Source organism: Somniosus microcephalus, chromosome 6, assembly GCF_052327205.1.
Source record: "Somniosus microcephalus isolate GS21.2 chromosome 6, FLI_Smic_1.0, whole genome shotgun sequence".
NCBI lineage: Eukaryota > Metazoa > Chordata > Chondrichthyes > Squaliformes > Somniosidae > Somniosus > Somniosus microcephalus.
The window spans coordinates 18,883,197-18,903,121 of record NC_140992.1 but is presented as its reverse complement, the minus strand read 5'-3'; the positions used below and the strand labels follow the sequence as shown (position 1 = coordinate 18,903,121).

The 19,925-nt window shown below is 47.3% G+C and overlaps 1 protein-coding gene across 8 annotated transcripts in view; it reads left to right on the top strand.

Moving 5' to 3' along the window:
- LOC147115504 (mediator of RNA polymerase II transcription subunit 12-like protein) overlaps positions 1-19,925 on the top strand; it is a 637,745-nt gene that overhangs the window by 587,938 nt on the left and 29,882 nt on the right. For all 8 annotated transcript variants that reach the window (XM_085989804.1, XM_085989800.1, XM_085989802.1 and 5 more), the window contains one exon: positions 10,601-10,684. In XM_085989804.1, the coding sequence (XP_085845930.1) occupies positions 10,601-10,684 (84 nt within the window). The remainder of the gene's footprint in view (positions 1-10,600; positions 10,685-19,925) is intronic.

Genomic DNA, 19,925 nt, shown 5'->3' with positions numbered 1-19,925 from the left:
TGCAAAGTCAATGCCTAATTGAACGGCCTGGACGGCGGCGCGGGAGAGGCAATCAGTGACGACGTTGTCCTTGCCGGCCACGTGCCTGACGTCGGTGGTGAACTCTGAGATGTAAGTCAGCTGCCGTTGTTGCCGAACCGACCACGGTTCAGCTGTCTTGGCCATCGCGAACGTCAATGGTTTGTGGTCAACAAACACAGTGAAGCCGCGCCCTTCGAGGAGGAATCGGAAGTGGCGGATGGCCAAAAACAAAGCTAACGGCTCCCTGTCGAAAGTACTGTATCGACGTTCGTGCCGTTGCAGCTGGCAGCTAAAAAATGCCAGAGGCTGCCATGCGCCGTCGACCCATTGCTCCTGGACGGCCCCCACAGCGTAATCCGACGCGTCCGTCGTGAGGGCGATGATAGCTCCTGGCAGGGGATGTGCCAACATCGTCGCGTTCGCGAGCGCGGTCTTCGTATCCTCGAAGGCGCGACCCATTTCTTGCGACCAAACCACGGGCTCCTTTCCCGTCTTGCCCCTGAGGGCCTTGTAGAGCGGCCGCATGAGCTGTGCGGCCCTGGGGACGAACCAGTAGTAAAAATTAACCATCCCCAGGAACTCCTGTAAGGCTTTCACGGATTGCGGCTTCGGGAACGCCGTGATCGCCTCCACCTTAGCTCGAAGCGGCGTTGCCCCTGCGGAAGTTATGCGGTGGCCGAGAAAATCGAGCTGCGCCAGGCCGAAACGGCATTTGTCCGGGTTCACAATGAGGCCGTGCTGCTGAAGCCGTTGAAAAAGGACACGGAGATGCTTGAGGTGTTCATCCTTTGTGGTGCTAACAATCAGAATGTCATCCAAGTAGACGAACAAGAAATCGAGGTCCCGCAGAACCGAGTCCATAAGGCGCTGGAACGCCTGCGCTGCATTTTTAAGCCCAAAGGACATGCGGAGGAATTCAAAAAGTCCAAAAGGGGTGATGACAGCCGTCTTTTGGACATCCTGGGGGTGCACTGGGACCTGATGGTACCCACGGACGAGGTCGACCTTTGAGAATATTGACTTCCCCGCCAAATGCGCAGAGAAATCTTGTATGTGGGGAATGGGGTAACGGTCGGGCGTCGTTATCTCATTGAGGTGACGATAGTTGCCACAGGGCCGCCATCCCCCGCCGGGCTTTGGACGATGTGGAGCGGTGAAGACCAGGGACTACTGGACCGGCGAATAATCCCCAGCTTCTCCATCACGGCGAACTCCGCCTTCACCGCCGTGAGCTTGCTGGGCTCCAAACGCCGTGCCCTGGTGTTGACGGGAGAGCCGGCTGTCGAACTATGATGCTCCACCCGATGCTTGGCGGTCGAAGCTGAAAAGGTGGGCTTTGTCAGCTCGGGGAAGTCCCCGAGAAGGCGGGAGAAGTCGTCGGGAGGTGGCCGCGCGCAGGAGACTGAATGTGGTGCAGCCGTGCTGCGCGCACCTGAAATACCGTCGAGCGTGGCGGCGTGAACGAGGCGTCGATTTTTCACATCCACCAACAGGCCGTTGGCACCTAAAAAGTCGGTGCCCGAAAGGGCCTGCGAAATTTGAGCGGTGACGAAATCCCAGGTAAAGCGCTGGCCACCGAAACAGACTTGCACCTGTCATTTCCCGCAAGTGCGGATCGTACCCCCGTTGGCAGCTTGGAGGGGGGGACCCCGTCCGCCGGACCAAAGGTCGAGGACCGAGGCGGGAAGTATGCAGCACTGTGCTCTCATGTCACACAAAAAACGATGGCCCGAGATGGAGTCGGTTAAATACATGAGATTCCCGGAGTCGCCAATCGCCATCGTGGCCGTGGGGGATGCACCGGACCCGGTGTTCTTGACTCGCGACGGTCTGGGCACGAAACCACACAGTGGTCGGCAGCAGCAGGCCTTCGGGCTGAAACGAGTGTGGTAGTAACAGTAACCGGCCGTCGGAGGCGCCGGGGCCAGGCCCCTCGGGGCGGGGCGTTGCGCGATGGCGCAGTATTGCTGCCGGACCGCGTAAATTTTATCCGCCTCTTCGGCGAGCGCGATGCAGTCCCCAGTGTCCGATCTGGCGAGGGCTGCCTGGATGTGTTCGGGCAACTGCGTAAGGAACAGCTCGCGGAACAGGAAACACGGGGGTTCGGACCCCAGGAGCGTTAGCATGTGGCTCATTTAGTTCCGAGGGTTTGGAGTCACCTAACCCTGGTAGTGTCAGTAAGCGGCGCGCGCGCTCCGCTTTGGTAAGGCCAAATACCTGCAGCAGCCGAGTCTTGATGGCTACATACTTGTCAGCATTTGGGGGGTTCTTCAGAAGGCTGATGATCCTCGACGCCGTCGAGCTATCGAGGGCGGAGACCACGTACAAATATCGGGTCTGGTCCTGCACGATGTTGCGGGGTTCAAATTGCGCCTCGGCCTGCACAAACCAGGAGGCCGCCTGTTGTTCCCAGAATTGGGGGAGTTTCAAGGCCACGGTGTTGGCGTCCATCACTGGCCTGCGTTCCGTGTCCACCGCGAAAAACGATCGTGAGGATTCGGGGTCACCAGTGCAGGAGTCTGTGCACTCCTAACAAAAACACTGTGAACTAAACTGGTAGTTAACAAACTTAGTTTAATGCACTGAAAGTATTACAAAACAAGAAACGCAGGAGAAACTCCAAACAGGCCTGTACACTAGCTCACTCCACGAGGACTAACTGGAAACGCCCTCCAACCCTGACGTCATGACGTCATCATGTTTCCCGCCGTTGGGAACGTCTGATGTCATCGCGTCAGATTGCGATTTTATCGATCCCGCGCTGTTTAAACAGGGCAAACATTAAAAGGTAACAATAATGATTAAAGACAATTGTACAAGTTACTGTGAGAGTCTCTTTGGTGGCTTTGCCACAACAGCAACAAATCCAGGCTTCCCTGTTGCTTAGCAACAGGTGCAAGAACCCCGGCCACAGACCAAGCGTCCCTGTTGCTTAGCAACAAGTGCAGGAACCCCGCGGGATTACACAGCCACAGATCCAGGAACGGCCACTAATATGAAGTAAAACTTACTTGAACCTACTCCTGAATTTTGCCGGTTAACAGAGATTTCCGGTTATTTAGGTGTCGGTAAATCGAGAGTTTCCTGTAATATATATTCTACTTTGAGCTTATCTCCCAGATAACTTGGGCGTTAGCCGTGGCTCAGTGGGTAGCACTCTTGCCTCTGGGTTCAGTAGTTTGTGGGTTCAAGTCCCCACTCCATGAGACTTCAGCACCAAGTCCTGGCTGAAACCCCAACGCAGCACTGAGGGAGTGCTGCACTGTCGGAGGGTGCCGCCTTTCAGACAAGTTGTTAAACCATGCGGGCTTGTCTGGATGTAAAAGATCCCCTGGCACCGTTTCAAAGAAGAGCAGGGGTGTTCTCCCTGCTGCTCTGGCCAATATTTATCCGGCACGGACACAATGGGCCAAATGGCCTCCTTCTGTGCCGTAAACTTCTAGGATTCCCACAGGTTCACACCATTCCAAGGAGTAATTGCTAACCTATGTGTTTGGCATGTGTTTTGCCACAGTGCGATATCTTATGAATTTCTACACTTACCATATGTACTTGGATTTAGTACTCCAGTATCACATGTCCCAATTTTAACCTAATGCGCTCGATGGAATGGGACGGGTTCGGGTTTGATGCTCGTTTTAAACCCCTCCCGATTATGCTCTCCACTGATTTCAAAAGCAGATAGAGTGTAAAACGGGCGCCTAACCCAAATCTGTTCCGTTGCACCAGTGTGTGTGTGTGTGTGTGTTGGGGGGGGGGGGGGCGGTGGGGTGGGGTGTTAAGTTAAAATCGGGGCTACAGTTTTGTCCAAGTCCTGAAGAAAAAGCTTGATGTCTGAGCAGTAACAAATCGCCTGCTGTAACTGTTCACTTTCCCTAACTCCACGTAGAGTTATCCCTGCATGCTGTGTTACTTATTAGGGAATAATACTTGGACAAGGAGCACTTTCAATCTAAAGAACTTCTTCCCTCACTTCCCAAACACTGGAAAAAATGTTTTTTATGATTTCTTCTGCTCAAGTAGAGGAAGTTGAACTTTTCCTGGAGCAAAATCAGCCTGAAAGGCGCTGTGTGTTCGGTCTGGAAACACCCCACTCAGCTGATGTATGTGGCAGGCTTGTCATTGCACGGCAGCCATTAAGTCTTAATTTACCACCAGAATCCATTCTGAACGCCATTCCTGGCATCCCGGAACAATCCAACAGTACAAATCTGTCCAGGATTGAATTTATCACTGACGGAACAAAACTCACCGCCCTTGGTTTGAGTATAAAGCAAGCCTTTAATCAACTTGTTTCAGAACATGGAGGTCTAGTTGTACTTCACTAGCTCCTTGTCTTACAAAATGTCCCTGGAAAGCTGGGCCCACGCCCGAGTATTTATACTCCTTGGACGGCGCCACCAGCTGGCCGTCCAGCATTATTGCATAAGTAGTTTCTTGATGATGAGATTTATAACAATCCCCTTTCAAGCATGGTCAAAGAGGTAGGCTTTAAGGAGCAACTGAAAGATGGAGAGGGAGAGGTGGGAGAGGTGGGAAGGTTTAGGGAGGGAATTCCAGAGCTTAGGGCCTAGATAGCTGAAGGCACGGCTGCCAACGGTGAAGCGAAGGAAATCAGGGATGCACAAAGAGTCCAGGATTGCAGGAGTGCAGAGATCTTGGAGGGTTGTAGGGTAGACAGGATAGAATTAGACAGGTAGATGGTGGTTTTAGGACTGTGCAATTGCATGGGGTCCAGAGTGGACCCAGTGAAAGGACACCCTTACGCAATGGTGATAGCTGACACCTGAACATCCAACCTCTTTCTCTCCATCATATTTAGTTAAGCTTTAAGGGTTAACCTTGCACAAACAATCGGGGCATATTATTTTACCTACTGGGAGGAAGAGAGAGGCGCGAGGAGAGCAGAGGGTTTGCAGCTGTCCTATAATGAGAGCCGTAATCCAGGTGACACACAGCAGCCCCCAGCAGGCTCCGACCTGCTCACTTACTCCTACTCACCCTCTCGCATGTGTGGCTGAGGTGGAAGGGGGAGAAGATGAAATTCAGTTCTTGCCACTCCACTACTCGGATATTATACAAGACCTCGCTGCATCTAAAGAATGAAACGCTAGTTTCTGAGTTGTCGTACGGCTCATGTACGGAAATAACATCGGTGTTTCAAGACCGTTATAATCGCTCGATGTCATTTACTCTAATGTTATCTTATCACTTATCATTTTGTCAACTATTTTAACATTATATCTTCTTCCTAATTCAATTCTCATTTTGAACCTGCATGCAATCTCCTACTTTCAACGTGCTGATTATGTGACTCAATTCTGTGATGTTTACTGATTGTGGAATGTCCCTCCCCCTCCACACCAGTTTAAATCCACCCCACTGTTCTCTTTCTGACGGGGACTGGTTGGGCCGAACGGCCAGTTTCTGTGCTGTATATTCTATGTGTATTGTTGCCAGTATGACTTTGGTAAAGACCATCACATTGTGGCAATATTACCATGTCTCAGAAACTTAAACACCCCAAAAATGAAACCCTTTCCCTCCTTATAACATCATGCATCCAGGAGCGGTATTTTCCTTGCCCTATGCAAAGGTTTGGTTTCGGGCCCCTACAGTTTACTGGACAGCATTAGACTAAATATTACCTGCTTAAATCTGGTGTCAAGTCCACACATGTGCAATTGTGAAAAGGTTTGTAAAATAATATAAGAAACTTTTAAGAGGTTCTCTGGTTGTTGGGGCACAGGACAAGGAGGGGGGACTAAATGGATACACTTTCAGAGAGCTGGCTGATGCAAGATAAGAACATAAGAACATAAGAAATAGGAGCAGGAGTAGGCCAATCGGCCCCTCGAGCCTGCTCCGCCATTCAATAAGATCATGGCTGATCTGATCCTAACCGCCAATCCACTATCACAGAACCATCTCCTGAATCTAACAGAATTAGACACACGAAATAGGAGCAGGATCAGGCTACACGGCCCCTGGGCCCGCTCCGCTACCCACAGGGCCATGACCGATCTGAACCTAGACTCATGTCCAAATTCCTGCCCGCTCCCCGTAATCCTTAATTCCCTTTACTTCTAGGAAACTGTCTATTTCTGTTTTAAATTTATGTAATGATGTAGCTTCTGCAGCTTTTTGGGGCAGCATATTCCATGGACCTACTACCCTCTGAGTGAAGTAGTTCCTCCTCATCTCAGTTTTGAAAGAGCAGCCCCTTATCCTAAGACTATGCCCCCTAGTTCTAGTTTCACCCATCATCGGGAATATCTTCCCTGCATCCACCCGATCCAACCCCTTCACAATCTTATATGTTTCAATAAGATCGCCTCTCATTCTTCTGAACTCCAATGAGTAGAGTCCCAATCTACTCAACCTCTCCTCATATGTCCATCCCCTCATCCCCGGGATTAACCGAGTGAACCTTCTTTGTACTGACTCGAGAGCAAGTATGTCCTTTCTTAAGTGTGGACACCAAAACTGTACGCAGTATTCCAGGTGCGGTCTCACCAATACCTTGTACAACTGAAGCAATACCTCCCTATTTTTATATTCTATCCCCCTAGCAATGAAAGCCAACATTCAATTTGGCCTTCTTAATCACTTGCTGCACCTGCATACTAACCTTTTGAGTTTCGTGCACCAGGACCCCCAGATCCCTTTGTACTTCAGTACTTTCCAGTTTCTTGCCATTAAGATAATAACTTGCTCTATGATTTTTCCTGCCAAAGTGCATAACCTCACACTTTCCAGTATTGTATTCCATCTGCCAAATCTCTGCCCACTTACTTAGCCTGTCTGTGTCCCCTTGAAGGTTTTTTATGTCCTCCTCACTCACTACTTTCCCCCCCATCTTAGTATCATCTGCAAACTTTGATATGTTACACTCGGTCCCCTCCTCCAAATCGTTAATATAGATTGTAAAGAGTTGGGGACCCAGCACTGACCCCTGCGGAACACCACTAGTTACTGATTGCCAGTCTGAGAATGAACCATTTATCCCAACTCTCTGCCTTCTGTTAGATAGCCAATCCTCTATCCATGCCAGAATATTACCCCCAATCCTGTGATTTTTTATCTTAAGCAATAATCTTTTGTGTGGCACCTTGTCAAATGCCTTTTGGAAGTCTAAATACACTACGTCCACTGGTTCCCCTTTATCCACCCTATACGTTACTTCCTCAAAGAACTCCAGCAAATTTGTCAAACATGACTTCCCCTTCATAAAACCATGCTGACTTTGTCTTATTAAATTATGATTATCCAAATGTCCTGTTACTGTCTCCTTAATAATGGACTCCAAAATTTTACCTACCACAGATGTTAGGCTAACCGGTCTATAGTTTCCAGCCTTCTGTCTACTGCCCTTTTTAAATAAGGGTGTTACATTAGCAGTTTTCCAGTCTGCCGGGACCATTGCCAAGTCCAGGGAGTTTTGGAAAATTATTACCAATGCATCCACAATCCCTACCGCCACTTCCCTCAAGACCCTAGGATGTAAGCCATCAGGTCCAGGTGATTTATCCTCCTTGAGTCCCATTATTTTACCGAGTACCACTTCCTTAGTGATTTTGATCGTGGCTAGCTCCTCCCCCCCCTTTAGCCCCCTGTTTGTCCAGTGTTGGGATATTCTTAGTGTCTTCTACTGTAAAGACTGATGTAAAATATTCATTCAGTGTTTTTGCCATCTCCATATTTCCCACCATTAATTTCCCGGTCTCATCCTCTAAGGGACCAACATTTACTTTAGCCACCCTTTTTCTTTTTATATAACTATAAAAACTCTTACTATCTGTTTCTATATTTTTTGCTAATTTACTTTCATAATCTATCTTCCCTTTCTTAATCAATCTTTTTGTTATTTTTTGCTGTCTTTTAAAGTTTTCCCAATCCTCTATCCTCCCACTAGATTTGGCTACCTTATATGCCCTTGTTTTTAGTCGAATACTATCCTTAATTTCTTTACTTAGCCACGGATGGCTGTCTTTTCTTTTACACCCCTTCTCAGTGGAATATATATTTTTTGGAAGTTGTAAAATAACTCCTTAAATGTACACCACTGATCATGTATCGTCTTACCCTTTAATCTATTTTCCCAATCCACTCTACTCAATTCCGCTCTCATATCTTCATAGTCTCCTTTATTCAAGCTTCGCATGCTTGTTTGAGATCCAACCTTCTCACCCTCTAATTGAATATGGAATTCAACCATGTTATGGTCACTCATTCCAAGGGGATCCTTTACTAGGACATTTTTAATTAATCCTGTCTCGTTACACAGGACCAGATCTAAGGTTGCCTGCCCCCTGGTCGGTTCAGTTACATACTGCTCAAGAAACCCATCCCTAATACACTCAATGAACTCATCCTCAAGGCAGCCCTGCCCAATTTGATTTGTCCAATTAATATGATAGTTAAAATCCCCCATAATTATAGATGTTCCCTTATTACAAGCCTCAACTATTTCCTGATTGATACTCCGTCCAACAGAGTTGCCACAGTTCGGAGACCTATAGACTACGCCCACTAGTGTTTTTTTCCCCTTATTATTCCTTACCTCCACCCAAACTGTTTCATTGTCCTGATCTTTTGACCCAATATCATTTCTCTGTATTACAGTGATTCCTTCCTTTATTAACATAGCCACCCCACCTCCCCTTCCTTCCTGCCTGTCCTTCCTGATCGCTAAATAACCTGGTATGTTTAATTCCCAGGCATTGTCACCCTGCAGCCATGTTTCTGTAATGGCCACAAGATCATACCCATATGTAGTTATTTGTGCCATTAACTCATCTATTTTGTTACGAATGCTACGTGCATTCAGATAGAGAACTTTCAAAGATGTTTTGTGACACTTAGTTCCTGCTTTTGCCCTTTTTATTACTTTACCTTTTACTCCATACCTTCTGCCCCTTCCTGACATGCTCTGGTTTTTAATTTCCCCACTGCTTCCTAAGTCTATGACCTTCTCTGTTGTCATTTGTATTATTTGCTCCCTAGGAACCTCCCCCCCACTAGTTAGTTTAAAGCCCTCTCTACAGCCCTAGTTATATGATCCGCCAGGACTCTAGTCCCAGCACTGGCCAAGTGAAGCCCGTCCCAACGGAACAGCTCCCTCCTGCCCCAGTACTGGTGCCAGTGTCCCAGGAAGCAAAACCCATTTCTCCCACACCAATGTTTGAGCCACGCATTTAACTCTCTAATTTTATTTGTCCCAGCCAAATTTGCTCGTGGCTCAGGTAATAATCCAGAGATTATTACCCTTGTGGTTCTGCTTTTTAATTTGGCCCCTAGCTGCTCAAACTCCCTCAGCAGAACCTCTTTCCTTGTCCTATCTATGTCGTTTGTACCAACATGGACCACGACAACTGGATCCTCCCCCTCCCACTCCAAGTTTCTCTCCAGTCCAGAGGAGATGTCCTTAACCCTGGCACCGGGCAGGCAACACAGCCTTCGGGACTCTTGCTCTCGGCTGCAGAGAACTCTATCTATCCCCCTAACGATACTATCTCCTACCACTACAACATTTCTTTTAACTCCCCCCACTTGAATGGCTCCACGGTGCTGTGGCCAGGTTGCTCATCCTCCCCGCAGTCCCTGTTCCCATCCTCACAGGGAGTAAGAGCCTCGAACCTGTTGGACAAGTGCAAGGGCTGCGGCTCCTCCAACACTACCTCCTGGATCCCCGTACCTGCCTCACTTCTAGTCACACCATCCTGACCCTGGCCACGGACTACATCTGAATTAATTAATCTAATTGGTGTGACTACCTCCTGATACACAGAGTCCAGGTAACTCTCCCCCTCCCTGATGTGTCTCAGTGTTTGAAGCTTGGTCTCCAGCTCTTCAACACGGAGCCGGAATTCCTCGAGCAGCCAACACTTACTGCAAATGTGATCACCGTGAGCATCAATGGTGTCCACCAGCTCCCACATATTGCAGCAGCAACACATCGCCTGATCTCCCATTCTATGTAATTAATTAAATTTATTAATATTATTCTTAAATACCCTCTGCCTCGATTCTAGATGGTGAATATCACACCTTAGAAACTATAAACCAAGGAGATTTAAGCTTATAAAGGGAGAAATACTTACCAACCAATCACTTACCCGCTTTGTGGTGACGTCACACCTTGAATACTTTTTACACCTCTCCTTCCCTGAGATTGGAGATTGGTGGGGCCTACCTGAGCCTCTGGGGCCTCTTGTAGTCGCTCTGCCGCTCAGCTCCGCCTCCACCCGCTGCCGATGCCGCACTGGGGCCTACCTGAGCCTCTGGGGCCTCTTGTAGTCGCTCTGCCGCTCAGCTCCGCCTCCACCCGCTGCCGATGCCGCACTGGGGCCTACCTGAGCCTCTGGGGCCTCTTGTAGTCGCTCTGCCGCTCAGCTCCGCCTCCACCCGCTGCCGATGCCGCACTGGGGCCTACCTGAGCCTCTGGGGCCTCTTGTAGTCGCTCTGCCGCTCAGCTCCGCCTCCACCCGCTGCCGATGCCGCACTCCTCCTGTCATGTAAAATCCTGCGATTCTCTTATCTTCTGAATGCAGCAATGCTTTGTCCTCTCTGGTTGCAGATGCAGCAGCAACAACAACAACAACAACAACAGCAGAGTCAGCAGGCACTAGGGATACAAGCAGTGCAGTCACAGCAAGCACTGGTAAGTCTCTGATTAAATATTTCTACAAGGAAGTTTCTAATTGCCCCTTCGATGAATTCCTAAGCAGAGCTGATACTTTCATTGTCGTTCATTTTATAGTTTTGAGAGGACAAATATTTCGCTGGAACAGCAGATGTCATTGAGTCTCGATGGAATGTTTATAAATTGTCGAAAAATACAGGCCCGGATTTTGCGGTGGTAATCACGGCGAAACTGTCAGCGTTCGCCGTCGTTACCCCTCTGAAACTGCCAGTAACTTCAGGATTTAGCGCATGTGCAGATTAACGTGGAAATCCTGAAGTTGCAGTCAGTCATTCCCTGCTCCACCACAGGTTGCACTATGGAACTCCCCATAGCCAGCAATCGGTGAAATCACTTGAACTGACGAAAACGTTCCCTTTTCCACTCTAATATCGCCATTAAACACCTCGTTAAAAAGTTAAGCCTTATTGAAAGAGGTATAACTGGAGTTTTAACGGCATATTGACTGCTGAACAACCGTTCTGGTCCTGAAAAACTAATTTTATGTGGAATGTCAAATTTCTCCATTATGATCAAAATTACTAGATTTAAAAAAATGTGTTTGTTTATGATATTTCAGCTTCTACCTTAACCCCAGATGTATGTCCCAATCTTTATTTCGCGCTCTGGAAAAAAAAAAAAAAAAATTTTTAGTGAATGATTATCTGTGCTTTTTATTTCCTGGTTTGCTGTCTGCGAGAATTCTTCAATGTGATTGGCTGCTTAGCCAGATTGATGACCTCACTGCTGCTGTGCACTGGGGATCCATTTTTGGCAGCGCTACAATCAAATTGAGGTCGAGAAAGTTAAAGTTTTCGCCACAGAGATCACAAGATCTTTGTGGGCAGCTTTCTTCGAGGTCAGCGGCGATCGCCATCGCTTCGCCGCTGACCGCAAATTTTGGGTCAGCGTGGATTTTTGTCGTCTTGACCTGCCCAAAGGTCAGTAACTTGTGAATTGGGATTCAGATCACTCGAATTTGTCACTCCGCACACTGCCATTGTATGAGCACCATTACTTCATCACACTAAAGGAATTTCTTCTGCTCTTTGAAGCTAAGGGGAATAGTGTTAAAGGTAGGAATGTACAGGACCAAAAAATACCTCTTTAGTCCACGTGGCCGGTCCCAGAGTTCTAAAATAGAGCACGCAGCTCTACCTACATCCCTCGGTTAATTGTCTCACCAAGAGACTGTCCAAATCCCTCTTAAAAATACTGTCGTTGTCAGCCTCAGTATTTCTCCTTGGGTAGTCCATTCCAAATGTGAAATAGTTGTATGTGAAATAAATAATAATAATCAACTTTATTGTCATTGTTAGTGCACAAGTGCAGTACAACAAAATGTAGGCTTGCGGCTCCCGAGAGTGTACATTTAGATTGAGACATTTAAACATTCAACATACATTTGGCTTGTAATACATTAACATAAACATAACCATAATAAAGTGCATTGGCAGATGTGCAGGCTTTAGAGTTTATTTGTGGAGTTCAGTAGGATGACAGCCCTGGGAAAGAAGCTGTTCCTAAATCTGGTCGTACGGGTGCGAATGCATCTGTAGCGTCTCCCAGATGGCAGGAGGGCGAACAGACTGTGGCTGGGGTGGGTAGGGTCTTTGATGATGGACCGTGACCTCCGTAAACAGCGTTTCTGGTATATGTGCTCTATGGTCGGTAGCCGGGTGCCGGTAATGTGTTGGGCAGTTTTGACTACCCGCTGCAGGGCTTTCCGGTCATAGTAGCTACAGCTGCCATACCATACTGTGATACAGTTCGTCAGGATGCTCTCTATTGTGCAGCGATAAAAGTTAGAGAGGATCAGGGGTGACAGGTTACATCCCTTCAGCCTCCTTAGGAAATATAGGCGCTGCTGGGCCTTCTTCACCAGAGAGGAGGTATTGAGGAACCAGGAGAGGTCTTCCGTGATGTGGACTCCGAGGAACTTAAAGCTGTCCACCCTTTCCACCACAGCCCCATTGATGTGGATGGGCATAAAATGCTAGAAATGCTCAACAGGTCAGGCATCTGTGGAGAGAGAAACGAAGTTAACGTTTCAGGGCGATGACCTTTCACTGATCTGTCTCTGCATCTATTCTCTTCTGAGCTTCATCCCCTGCTTCGTCCTGTTGTCAACAGTTTCTCGGGATTCAGCTTGTTGATCTTGAATAAGATCCTCTTATCAGTCTCTTATCTCTGATGTTCTTTACGCACTAAAATAAAATGGGGATGTACAAGCTCCACGATCTGGAGAAAATACCAGACTACAAATGAAAGAAAGATGAGAATGGAAATTACTTGCTATGTTGTCCCATTCGATTTATCAGTTTTTTTTATTTGTTCCTGGAATGTGGGCGTCGCTGGCAAGGCCTGCATTTACTGCCCATCCCTAATTGCCCTTGAGAAGGTGGTGGTGAGCCGCCGCCTTCAACCGCTGCAGCCCGTGTGGTGAAGGTACTCTCACAGTGCTGTTAGGAGGGAGTTCCAGGATTTTGACCCAGCGACGATGAAGGAACGGCAATATATTTCCAAGTCAGGATGGTGTGTAACTTGGAGGGAATCTTGCAGGTGATGATGTTCCCAGGCACCTACTGTCCTTGTCCTTCTAGGTGGAAGAGGTCGCGGGTTTGGGAGGTGCTGCCGAAGAAGCCTTGGTGAGTTGCTGCAGTGCATCTTGTAGATGGTACACACTGCAGCCACGGTACGCCGGTGGTGGAGGGATTGAATGTTTAAGGTGGTGGATGGGGTGCCAATCAAGCGGGCTGCTTTGTCCTGGATGGTGTCGAGCTTCTTGAGTGTTGTTGGGGCTGCACTCATCCAGGCAAGTGGAGAGTGTTCCATCACACTTCTGACTTGTGCCTTGTAAATGGTGGAAAGACTTTGGGTAGTCGGGAGGTGAGACACTCGCCGCAGAATACCCAGCCTCTGACCTGCTCTTGTTGCCACAGTATTTATGTGGCTGATCCAGTTAAGTTTCTAGTCAATGGTGACCCCCAATTGTGACTGCATTCTTTGGTGATATGGTGGAGGTTTTCTCTACTGTATTCAGGAGCTGCATACACTGTGTAGGAGCTGTCTACTGTACTGCACTGTGTACAGTGTTATATACCACATAGTTTACTAACCAGTAATGCAGTACAGTCTCCACCATCCCCGCTTATCCTGGACAACCGTCTATATTGGGCAAATAGCGCTAGCTATTTGCCGTTACCATGGGCGTCAATTACAATGGGGCCGCTTAAACCGTGTTAAGTGTGCCGACGATTACAGGCAGTTCAAACAGCTGTTCACACACCTCTTTCTTTAGTCCCATTCACACCATCCTGCAATGGGACACATTCCGGCTCTGTGTTAAAATGAACACATTACAAACTTTTTTGTTACCAGTTAGAGAGTGGACTCGGACGTTTAACTCACCCTCCTACAGATACCTTCCATCCACCCACCCCCCCCCAAAAAAAAATCATAGTCCATCCACCTCTTAAATGGCCCCAAGGCTTGCCGAGAATGTAGAGTCTGGGTACATGAGACATTAAGTAATGGCACTGGGGCAATAAGATAGTAAACGGAGAGACGGAGGATGTAGATTCCCTCCATGCTGTCCGTGCCGCTAAATCTCCTCTTTGTCCCGCATTGCGTTGCCCGCCACCTCCAGGATCTTGGTCGTCAGGTTCCACCAGCCGCTGCGTAGAGCTGGCAAATCACGTTGGCACCAAGGCGCCCGCAATCAGCGGTGAGGACTGCACTGAAGAAACGATGCTCGCAAGGAGTGTCAGATGACACAGACCATTGGATCTTTTCCGTCTTTATCTTTGTTGGGCTCCATGCAACATCTACTGAAAGGGGCAAGTGGGAGATCCCTGGGTCTGCTTGCAGTATAAAGGTTAAAAACTTTCCACGATGAAAATAATCTTGCAGTGGCATGTACTTGTACTTGAAAATGCTTTGTAAATGGTAAAGAATGTAATATTGGGAAGGTGAAGCGCTATTCGGTGGAAGTAGATAATGAGGACATGTTTAAAAACCTCTGCTTTATCTGACAGGATCTATAATAAATGGGAAACTGCAGAACCCAGTGCTATCAGAGAGCAGTCTGTAATTGGTTGGTTGAGAAATGTAATGGCGTATGGCCAAAGGGGCAAAATTAAGGACCGAACAAGAGTCATTACACTTCAAAAGTAATTAATTGGCTGTAAAGTGCTATGAGATGCCTTGTCTTTTTTAAAAGCCTCAGATTGCTGGCAGTTACGGGGAAATTCCAGAGTCCCTGGGTTGAGTGGTTTAATTTCTTTTCAGCTCATGCACTGTGAAGCTGAGCAAAATAGCAATTTTCCAACAAAATAGCTATTGAAGAATTTAGCCTTATTGCTGTATTAACGTTCAACTATTAAACACCTGAATAAAGGGTCGCCCTTTTAGAACCGAGTTGAGGAGGAATTTCTTCTCTGAGGGTCGTAAATCTGTGGAATTCTCTGCCCCAGAGAGCTGTGAAGGCTGGGTCATTAAATACATTTAAGGTGGAGATAGACAGATTTTTGCAAGTTAAGTAAGTGAAGTGTTATGGGGAGCGGGCAGGGAAGTGGCTTTGAGCCCAAGATCAGCCATGAGCTTATTGAATGGCGGAGCAGGCTCGAGGGGCCAAGTGGCCTATTCCTGCTCCTATTTCTTATGTATGTTCTTATGAAGCACAATTTAATGCTAAAAATTGTATAATTTTACCTGTCATCCCTTTCCCACCTGGTCCTCTCCTTTTCCATTCTTTTATTCAGACTTGTTGATTTTACTCTCTTTCTAACTAATATTTGACTCCACCTATTTATTTTGAAGTTTCAAAACTTTCTCTTAACTTTATTCTTCTGCCTCTCATCTTTTGTTTAAAAAAAGGGTTTGCAACAGTTGAAAACAGGCTTTGCGGACTGACTTTCCAGCCATTTGAAAGCCCCAATTCTGAAGATTAACCTAGTCTTTGATGTGTAAAAATTCAATCAGAGGAAGTAAGGGTGATTGCCAATGAATAAGCTCGTCTGAGGTATTCCTCAGACAGTCCAGTTGGTAAAGATAATATGTAATGCAGACATACAGATCAGAAGGTTCTTCATAGGAACAGGAGGAGGCCATTTAGCCCCTCGAGCCTGTGCTGCCATTCAATGAGATCATGGCGAAGCGGTGACCTAACTCCTTATGCCTGCCTTTGCCCCATATCCCTTAATATCTTTGGTTAACAAAAATCTATTAATCTCAGATTTAAAATTAACACTTGAACCAGCATCAATTGCCGTTTGCGGAAGAGAATTCCAAACTTCGACCACCCTTTGTGCGTAGAAGTGTTTCCTAACTTCACTCCTGAAAGGCCTGGCTCTAATTTTTAGGCTATGTCCCCTAGTCCTAGAATCCCCAACCAGCAGAAATAATCAGTATGGTGCATGTCATTGCCAATAACCTTTGCTCTACTGACATAAGGGACTGGGTTTTCTCAGCGGTGTCGGGATGGGACGTGATAGTTGGTTTCTGGGTTCCGGTTCCAGTCCCGCTCCCAGTTGCAGCCGCTCTGTCAAAGGGATTTTCCCTTGAAAATACTGAACTCCACAAATAAACACTAAAGCCTGTACATCTGCCGATGCACTTTATTATGGTCATATTTATGCTAATATATATGTACAAATGTATGTTGAAATGTTTAAGTGTCCTAATCCAAATTGTACACTCTCGGGAGCCGCAAGCCTACATTTCGTTGTACTGCACTTGTGCACTAACAATGACAATAAAAGTTGATTTGATTTGATTTTGATTTTTTTTTTGATTGGCCTTGTTAAGCTCACCCTGCGGCCTTCCCGTCCAATTAACAGGAAGTGGGTCTGATGTCATTGATGGCGTGTCATCAGCCGGTTTCCTTAAAGGGATCATGGCCACATTGAGTTTGACAGTTGTTCTGTCAGTACTTGACAGCACTGAGGTGCTGTAAACACTGACAATCACTGCACAAAGGTGGACGCTTGCACCTAGGCTCTCCAATGACTCCCTCCATATGCTTATGGAGGGAGTCACAGCACGCAGGGAGGTTCTCTTCCCTTCCAAGGGCAGAAGAGAGTTCCACAAGATACCAACGCAGTCTGATTGCACATGGGGGCAAAAGCAGGGATGTCGTCAGGGGTCCCTGGCTGCAGTGGCGCCAACCTTTCAATGATCTCAGTGGATCACGAAACGTTATTGCAAAGCCACACTCAACCTCATCCTGCTGTGCCACTCAACACATCCCCATTACTCTGCCTTCCATACCCTACTCCTGCACATCCTTACTCACACCAACTTACCTTGCACCTCCACCCAATCCTCTCTATCTACATTATCACTTCCCCATCTCACTAGCCACCCCTCACACTCACCCTTCTCCTACTACAAGCATACCAACTAATAACTGTTTCTATAGGGTACTGAATTTGGATGATCAGCCATGATCTCATTGAATGGCGGAGCAGGCTCGAGGGGCCGAATGGCCTACTCCTACTCCTATCTTCTATGTTTCTAACAACACACAAGGGTAGGCACTTGAGAGGTTTAGCCAATGTCCATGTGAAGTTTCTGGTAATGTGTTGTCATACAGTGAAATCTATATTTTCAACACTGCCCCTTATTGGACAGATCTGTGCGCACCTTGAGAAGTGTTCCAGTGAATGTTGAGACATAACTACCCACCCACCCCCCCCCCCCCCCCAGCTATAGTGATGAGTGTGCATGGAATGGCTTGGACATTAATGGGATGATTCACAGTGCTGGTGTAGGATGGTGTCAACCTGGCGTATCATGTGGCAGCCAGGGTTCACAGCATCAAGTGAAGTAAATCTGGCCATGGTGATGCCATTGCTGGCCTCCCAGGCAGCAATTTTGTCAGGGGCTGATATCCTGTGCAGCATCAGGTGATGGTGGAGAAGGTTGGTGATGTTGGTGTGCCTGGTGATGTTGGTGTTGGGGCTGATCGTGGAAGGATTCAGAGGACCAAGGTGTGATTGTTCCAAGGGCACCGATGATGCAGCTGCAGGTGAGATGACAGAAGCGATCTGTCAATGGTGAGAGAGGTGGTTCCATTGAGGTGGCACTGGATTTACAGTTGCCTCTAAACACTTGCAAGCTAAAGAAATCTCTATATGTCTTACAAATGCAGTAACCAACAGTTTCTGCGCTCTGAAACTGACCATCTGCAACATGGCATCCTTTACACCACTTCTGCAGCTGTCAGCTTATCAGATACATCAGCGCAGACTCAAATCACACCAGGGTAAGCTGGCGTGTTCCCCGAGCAGCGGGTAACCCGTGGGGGAGCACGTAAAATTGGAAGGAAGCCTCAAAATACCATTAAATTGGCTCTTAACAAGCTATTTAATGAGCTCAATTGTCTTCCCCGCCGCTTGGTGTCGGGTCAGTTCTCTGCTGACAGACCCGACACCTGGGAGACTTGCGTGGAGGCGGTTTGACAGCCGGTTTCCTACCCGCTGTCAATCTTTGCTATTTTGACAGCGGACCCGCCCTCTGAGCGCCGGCAAAATTCCGGCCAAGATGTCTGCCACTTTTTGTAACAAGTTCACCCCACGCATGGTAGGCTGTGCCAACACGGGAGAAACATTTTATCAGGTGATCTCCTTGGCTTCTGAGTTGTTGGAAAATCCTTGACTGAGGATGAAGTCCTGATAAGGAAGGTGAGAGGACAGACTCAAAGCGCATGCTCGACATAGCGACTTTGTTCTTGTTGAGTTTTGCAACTGTGCAAACGGTTTGGGGGATGTTGCACTCGATGGAATGCATCTAGTTGTGCAGCGTTGGGCAAATAGTTAAACAGTGAACGCAGCGAGGGCAACATGTTATATTTAATAACTTGATGTGAAATTTAGATGGTATAGAGCAGCAAAGCGGAAGTAACTCTGATTTGTTTCTCTTCTCTTTCCCCCCTTCCCCCTTATCTCTTAACCCATTGAATGCCAAAGAACATTTTAAATTTCTTTGTGATATATTCTTGCCCTTTTCCCGGTTTCTTTCTTTGCGCCAACTACCAGCTGAAGTCAAATTGATAAGCTAATGGCCTACTCCAAGGTCTCATCAGATGCTGCAGTGAAATGGGCAGCCACGAGTTGAGAGAGGCCAGGCTCGGGAAGACACGCTCTTTGATCTGTTCCTACCTCCCTGTGGGGAAGTACTTTCTCTCTCGTTGTTTCTCCGCAATTATATAATTTATGATATCATTTCAGAATGATACCGGGATAAATTATGAGGATGGGTTGCATAAACTTGGCTTGTATTCCCTTGAGTTTAGAATATTGAGGTACAGGAAACTTTGTGCTATCCGGAAGTGAGCTATCCGGCAATCTGGAGCCACCGGCAAAAATCAGCAGCCGTTTTTTATTCTTTTTGTTTGTTTTTTTTGCTTTGTTTGAACAGTCAAGCTGTGCAAGGTCTGTAGCTATAGCAACAGCGCTTTAGGGCCACACCTGAGTATTTTGAAGCTGTTGCTAAGCAACAGTGTTTGTTGTCAAATACGGAGATAAGAATCTCCGTATCTCTCAACATTAACTCTGGAGAGTACGGCAGTTTTGAGGCAACGGCAGCAGCTCGGTCCCATGGGTGCCGGATAGCACAAAGTTTCCTGTATTTATAAAGTTGAAAGGACTCGATAGGGTAGATACCGAGAAGCTATTTCCTCTGGTGGGGGAATCAAGAAGGAGGGGACATGATCTTAAAATTAAAGCTACGCCATTCAGGATCAAAATCAGGAAGCACTTTTTCCACACAAAGGGTAGGAGGAATCTGGAATTCTCATTTTCAAGACTGGGATTGATTCATTTTTGTTATGTAAGGGTATCAAAGAAACATAGAAGATAGGAGCAGGAGTAGGCCATTCGGCCCCTCGAGCCCGCTCCGCCATTTAATGAGATCATGGCTGATCATCCAAATTCAGTACCCTGTCCCTGCTTTCTCCCCATATCCCTTGATCCCTTTAGCCTCCAGAAATATATCCAACTCCTTCTTGAATATATTTAATGAATTGGCCTCAGCTGCCTTTTGTGGTAGAGAATTCCACAGGTTCACCACTCTCTGGGTGAAGAAATTCCTCCTCATCTCAGTCCTAAATGGCTTACCCCTTATCCTTAGATAGGGTATGGAGTTGAGGTACAGATCAGCCACAATCTAATTGAATGGTGGAGTAAGCTCGAGAGGCTGAATGGGCCTACTCCTGTTC